This window comes from Phaethon lepturus, unplaced genomic scaffold (assembly GCF_000687285.1).
Source record: "Phaethon lepturus isolate BGI_N335 unplaced genomic scaffold, ASM68728v1 scaffold42106, whole genome shotgun sequence".
NCBI classification, from domain to species: domain Eukaryota; kingdom Metazoa; phylum Chordata; class Aves; order Phaethontiformes; family Phaethontidae; genus Phaethon; species Phaethon lepturus.
In genome coordinates this window covers 1,306-8,005 of record NW_010544822.1, presented here as the reverse complement: position 1 = coordinate 8,005, position 6,700 = coordinate 1,306, and the positions used below count along the sequence as shown (strand labels likewise).

Below are 6,700 nucleotides of genomic sequence, written 5' to 3'. Positions count from 1 at the left end.
CAGGAAGGCCCCAAATGCCACGTTACCATCGAGAAGGATGGGGGCTGCAACCACATGGTCTGTCGGAACCAGAATTGCAAAGCGGAATTCTGCTGGGTGTGTCTGGGCCCCTGGGAGCCCCACGGATCAGCCTGGTGAGTTCAGGAGTGTGCCTTGCTGGAAGGTGGGGAAGCCGTGATGCAAACGGCATCGATGTGGACTGAAAACTGTGGAATCGGTGTCCCTGTTACAGGTACAACTGTAATCGCTACAATGAGGATGATGCAAAGGCAGCAAGGGATGCACAGGAGGTGAGTCCATAACCTTTGGTGATAAGGGAGGTCACCAACCCTGTGGCGTGCTTTTGGGCTTTCTGTAAACCTATAAATCGTCTTTGAAGAATTTCCTGGATTTGGGCACAAATCCAGACGACAGTGAAGTTCCCCAGCAGCTTTGGACTCTTGCCTCGTGCCAGAATGAAAAACGATCAAAGTCACTTTAACCCAGTTTAAAGAATATGTTAACTTAGTTGTTATCTGTCATGCTGCCTTGCCTGTTTTATAGCAGCTCTTTGCATGAAGTCATCATAATGCCATGGGTCTGAGACAACAATTCTCACATCCTTCATAAAATGCTCTTTACCGCAAAGTTCTTAATGCGAATCCCGAGGTGTAAACACAGCAGACCTTTTGAATGTAAATAGACTCCTGTCCTTCCAATAACTGTATTTGAAGGCTTGATGTAGAAGAAATTTTGGGTGAAGTCACAGCTACATTAAACTGGTTAGTGAATATGGATCAAGCTAAAACCCTTTTTGACAGGGAAGGATTGCATGCTGTGTGCTGCAGAAATCCATTTCCTGCAGCTCTGTTGAAGTACCGTTATAGCCAAGAACCAAAGTATTTCCTGCAGCCCCTCCTCCTGTGGACAGGCATGACTTTGGCTGATACGTGCTACCTTTGTACGGCCACAACATACAAGTTTAATTATGCCCATGTTGTAATTTTTTTTTTTACAGCTGGTCTGTCAGTGAGAAGAAAATAAGATTAATGGCTGTGTCTTGAGTCATCTTGAGTTTCTTGTACACATGGTGTCTTTCCCCTGCTCTACAATCAGTGTGGCCTAGGCAACCTGAGGTTGCCCTCCACACAAGCACAGTAATTGTTTAATTAGGATTCCTTATTAACAACAACAACAAAAAAATCATCTGTTTCTCACTGTTTGTCATGACACTGGAAGCATTTAAGTCCTGTAACTTGAATTGAGAGTCTGAAATTCAAAACTGATCAGGCTTTAGCAATGTGATTCTAATTATTTTCAAGGCTGGGAGCGAGGATGCCACAGCTGAGCCAGCAAGTCCCCCGCATGACGGCGAGCCGCAGTGGGTCTGGCCTCTCATCTCTGCACAATGGCAGGGTTAACGGTGCCACACAAAGCGGCGCCATCTAAGTCTGGCCAACGTGAGAGGAGAGGAAACACCTTTGGAAAGGAAGCTCCTTCTCAGGGTCAGGAAGAGCCGTGTGAAGGGTTTAATTCTCTTGCAGCCATTACTTTGTTTTAACTATTTGTTTTCTTTTTCCCTAATGGGAATTAACACAGCGATCCAGAGCAGCCCTGCAGAGGTACCTGTTCTACTGCAACCGCTATATGAACCACATGCAGAGCCTGCGCTTTGAGCACAAGCTCTATGCTCAGGTGAAGCAGAAAATGGAGGAGATGCAGCAGCACAACATGTCGTGGATCGAGGTGCAGTTCCTGAAGAAAGCAGTCGACGTCCTCTGCCAGTGTCGTGCCACACTCATGTACACTTACGTCTTTGCCTTCTACCTCAAAAAGAATAATCAGTCCATTATTTTTGAGGTAGGAGAAAACATGGTTGTCAGGAGTTCAGATTACAAAGTTAAGAGAAATAGGGATTTAATGCTTGGAGAGGCTGTTGCCCCTAACTGTACAGAAGTGAGTCTGTCTTAATATGCTGTTGTGCAAAAGTTAGAGGCTGTGCTTGGTATCATGTAGCATCCTCTGTTGGAGGAGGAAGTAGAGTTACAAGTTACTGCCCTCTGAAACAAGAAAGGGATTCAGGTTGTGCCTTAATGGCGCCTTTGCCAGTTCAAAGCTTAAATCTGGCATTTTGCCTTTCCCGGGCATTGGCGTTTTTCCAAGGGCACTACCAGAAAACTTGCACTTGAAGGTTTAAACGTGGAGCTCCAGCCTGCTTTGCAGGTGAAACTGTCTTGGCTCTTTATGCTTTAAAACAGTCCTTTGCTGATCTTTGTGCAGAACCGAAGCAGGATGCTTCTGCGCTGCATCCTCAGCAAAGGGCCCACAGAACTACTGAGCGGTAGTGAAAGCCGTGCTCTGATGCTGCTGTGCGTGTACCAGGAGTCACTGGAGGCTTTGCCAATGCTGGTAAAAACATGAATAGACAAGGAACAGAATGGGATATAAATTGTCTTGTAAGGAAAGGATTTTTTTTTTAGGCTTGCCAGGATATTGCAGATTGAGGGAGACATAAGACTTGCCGGTAGATATGCAGATTCTCTTGTGATCAAATGAAGAAATTTCAGCTTTTTCAATCTTGATGCTCAGAGCAGGTCACTAGTGTTACCCAGTGCATATTTAATCCCGCTTTTTATTTCAGTACTGATAAAGTTGGATTGAAGGAAAAAAAACCTCTTCCTTTCCTTCCCTGCCAAAAAAATCCTTTATCTCTCTTTTTTTTCGTTTTTGTTTTTGCAGAATAACCAAGCAGACTTAGAGAATGCTACAGAGGTCCTTTCCGGGTACCTTGAGCGAGATATATCCCAAGATTCGCTGCAAGACATAAAGCAGAAAGTACAGGATAAGTACAGGTTTGTTTTTGAATAATCCTCTGTCTCTGAGTACCTGTATCGCCACGCTGTGTGTGACAGGTAGTGCCATGTGTACTTGCCGAGCTACAGTTTTCTCCAGAGTCACATCCCTGGGAAGCTGTTTGCTGTTGGCCTTCTGCCGTACATCGTGATCATCAGCCGGTCCCTGAAATGGTCAGCAGAGAAGCCCTCATGCAGAGATGCCAGCAGCATGTTTCTGTGCTCCTGCTGGGACCAGCCCTCAGGGGAGGTGACAGCCTGCAGGGAGAGGTTCCCAACTCTGCTTTGCGTCTGCTCTGCTGAGCAGTAGCTGCAAGATTCAATCCCATAGTGGAAAAATATTATGACCAAAAGCAACGGCTTTTCATACACTGCTGTTCCTGCAGAAGGAGCGCGTGGGATTGGGCAGGACCAAGATAGGACCTATTTAGTGAGGGCCAGAGGAGAACAAGGAGTGACTTTGTTGTTCCCAGCTGACAGCTTTGGCTTAGGATGAGTTGCCATAAGAGCAGTCAGGTCTCTTATCTCTTGGGTCCGTTTGTACAAAAAGTGGGTGTAGAAAAGCCGTCTGAAAGAAGAGGGAGAGAGCAACCTGCCCACCTGGGGAAGAGAAGTGCCGGGGTCCAGGTGACACAAGTGCCAATGCTTTTTACAGTCCCAGAGGAATTGCTTCTGCACAGTGGAAAAATACAAAGCTGTAAATGCGGATGAGTCACAGGATTATGGCTTGCGTTTTTGAGGCATTTTGCCAAAGTCACTAAATTTGTTATGCCTAGCTTTGGGGGGAGGGGGGGAAAGGCCAAAGTAGAGTGAGCTGTAGTGACTAAAGGGACTCAGGAGAGTGGAAGCAGCCATTTAGCTGTGGTGGGCCTATGGTCCACTCTGCCATAGTCTGGCAGCACAGCTGGGGCTGGACAAGACTATCAGACCTTCTCTTTTGAGACATTTTATAATTTACCTTTTAAGACCACTGTTAAGTTGGTATCTCAGCTCAAGCTGCTTGTTCACTTAAGCCCTCTGAAAGTGGATGCTCTTCTAGGAGTGGTAACAGCTATCCAGAAGAAATTAAAACCTAATATAGCCTGAATTGCCTCAAAAAATAATATCCCAAACCTGCCCTCATGTTTCTGGGAAGAAAATATGCATCTTTCAAGCCTGTGCAGGTCCCTAATTATCTAGTTCAGTCATGTCTTGATCACGTCCTGCATGGTGCTTTGTGCACTGGCTGCGGTGTACTGCTGCCAGACGGGGACCAAGGATGTTATCGAGGTGGGTTTAAAGGGCTCTGGGAATTGCAGGGACTGACCTTCTAGCTAATTTGGTTTCAGCTCTTTCGATCTCTTAGCTTGCAAAGACATTTCTGGAAAGCAGGAGTAAAACCTCCACCACCAGCAGCGAAACGCTGCTGAAGCTGGGAGAGCAGAAACTGTGCATGTTTGCCATCACATGCTTCAGAAAATCAATGGGACTTTGTGTACGATGATTTCTGTTGCAACAGCTGATGGGAATGAGAAGAGCCAGAACAGTTTTATTCAGATAAATCTGTCGGTCTGGTCAGCTACTGAATGGTAGCAGCATTAGGGCTATGGGTTAAGGTGAGGAGTTTCTGCCTACGTGTTAGCATGCGTTGTGATCAAGGATGGCTTTCTGCTGGAGATACCTCCTGTGTGCTTCACTTTAGCGAGCAGAGGGATGTTTGCCCACTGCCGAGCAAGTTCCTGGCTGCGAGAGCCCCTCAGATGCTGTCCTGGCCGATGTGCGTGCCCGGAACATGAACCGCCCAGTTCCCAGATGGAAGGCAGTTGGCTCCTGGGTTCCAATTTCTCACGTTCCAGCACACCGCTCCAGGCTGGGCGCTGCCGAACCGTGAACCTGCTACAGAGCTGCACCTGGGGCCTTGGGAGCTGTTACTAAGACTTGTCTTGTCCCTCGTGTGCTTAAAGACGATTTAGGCTTTGGCATCACTGCTGGAAGGGGTTTAATCCAGAAATTCCTGCTGCTTATTTATAACTTGCTCTTGGAACCTGAATACTTTAAATGTTTCTCTGCTTTTTATCTTTTTAGTTGGCTAACGCACCCGAAATGAACATGGCATCTTTTGATACGTTCCTATGATATCACTTTTCCTCAGTATCATTGATGCTGGTAGGACTGTACCGAACTCTGGGGTCAGTTTTATTTGCAGCTTTGTTCAAATGAGCATAGGTGGGAAGACCCTGCAGGGCGTAGTGCCCGTCTGAGAGCCAGGAGTTGCGATGCGAGGTAAAACTTGCACTCCAGCCAGACCCGTAACCCTTTTTGTAGCCAGTTTGACCGTTTCCATCTCCACCGGGGCTTTGGAGGGGAATAAAACCGGGTCAGGTTTTGCCCAGCTAGCTCCTGGATTTTTGTTGTCTCGATAGGGCTCAGTGAGCAGGCGCCAGCCCACCTTTGAGGAGAGCTTTGTCCCGTTTCAGGTGTCGCCGCTAACCTGTGCTCTGGCTTCTTGCAAATTGCAGCTGCTGCTTCTTCCTTTTTCAGTTATTAATGGAGGTTTCTCAGCTGGAGGGGCTTTGGGGATACTTTTGCATGGGGAAAATCTAAATTTGCATGCTGTTTTTTCAGCTGGGGACCTGGAGTTGAGTGACTGGAGTAACTGAAGTCTTAATTAGCGCCGTTAATGGGCTACAAAGTCCCTTCTCGGGGGATCTCTTTCGGAAGCGCGGCTTTAATGTAGGTTTGCATTACTCGATGCTGGGGATGAGCCGTGGTTCCTAATGTGCCTTTTCTGTGCTTGTCCCCCTTTACTGCAGATACTGCGAGAGTCGACGAAGGGTTTTGTTGCAGCATGTGCATGAAGGCTACGAGAAAGACCTGTGGGAGTACATTGAGGACTGAGACTGGCCCCGCATAAAACGAACTCTGAAACCTTTACCATCTAGACTGCTCATGCAATTCAAATAAAACACACAACAAGGCGCTACTACGCCTGTTACACCGCTGGTCTGTAGTACCGGGATTCTGTTTTGTTAACAGAAAATTTAAGTAAATTATATTGTAATAAAAAAAAAAAAACCCAAGGTAGATAAACCATTGTACAACAGTATTTTAGGTGGCCAATAAGAGTGTGACAGATGCACTAAAAAAAAAAACAAACAAACAACAAAACCCTCCAACTTTAACTTGTAACGTAGCTTCATTCTCCAAGCCGATTCCTTTTTCTTTTCTAATCTTTCTTTTCCTGTGTGTAGTACAGATGAAATTTAAACCAGTTTCTTGACACTGCTTTTCATGTCCAAACCAGCCATTTTGATGTACTTTGGTAAGAGGGGGAAGGCTCTCCCGCCCTCCTCCTCCTCTCTGCCACCCAAGTACAGGGATGAATGTCGATTGGCTCATGTGAAGATGAATCTTGGGGAGGGGAGGAGGGGGGGGTACACAGCAAGGAAAAAAAAAAAAACAACTAAAAACCAAACAAAAACTTTGTATATGACTTTTAAAACAAAAAGAGGACAACACAGTATTTTTCAAAGTTGTATATAGCGCATATGCATGGACAAAGAGCAAGCGTGGCACGTGTTTGCATAATGTTTAATTACAAAAAAATATTTATTCTTTAAAAATCTTCAAGATTATGTCTATTTGCTGTGCATTTTCTTTCAGTTTGATTTTTTTTTTTGTTTTATTTTCCCTGGGATGGGGTGGGGGAAGCGTGTGCTGGTGTAGTGAGTATTTTATTAATTTTTTTTGAAGGCTTTTATCAGAGAAGTTGGGTTTCTGCTCTTCCTGCACTTCCTTTACGTCAATTTTGTGTGTGTGTAGCCATTGCTGGCGACAGACCTGTCCCCTTGCGCGCAGCTCCTGATGCTCGGTAACCCGGTGTACGTTGC

The 6,700-nt window shown here is 45.9% G+C and overlaps 1 protein-coding gene across 1 annotated transcript in view; it reads left to right on the top strand.

Moving 5' to 3' along the window:
• Nucleotides 1-6,137, top strand: part of LOC104622123 (E3 ubiquitin-protein ligase ARIH1-like) — a 12,157-nt gene extending 6,020 nt beyond the window's left edge. Inside the window, exons 2-6 of the mRNA XM_010288793.1 lie at nucleotides 4-134; nucleotides 233-290; nucleotides 1,579-1,839; nucleotides 2,719-2,831; nucleotides 5,624-6,137. Coding sequence (XP_010287095.1) covers nucleotides 4-134; nucleotides 233-290; nucleotides 1,579-1,839; nucleotides 2,719-2,831; nucleotides 5,624-5,708 — 648 coding nt within the window. The 3' untranslated portion in view covers nucleotides 5,709-6,137. The remainder of the gene's footprint in view (nucleotides 1-3; nucleotides 135-232; nucleotides 291-1,578; nucleotides 1,840-2,718; nucleotides 2,832-5,623) is intronic.
• Nucleotides 6,138-6,700: the final 563 nt, after the last annotated feature.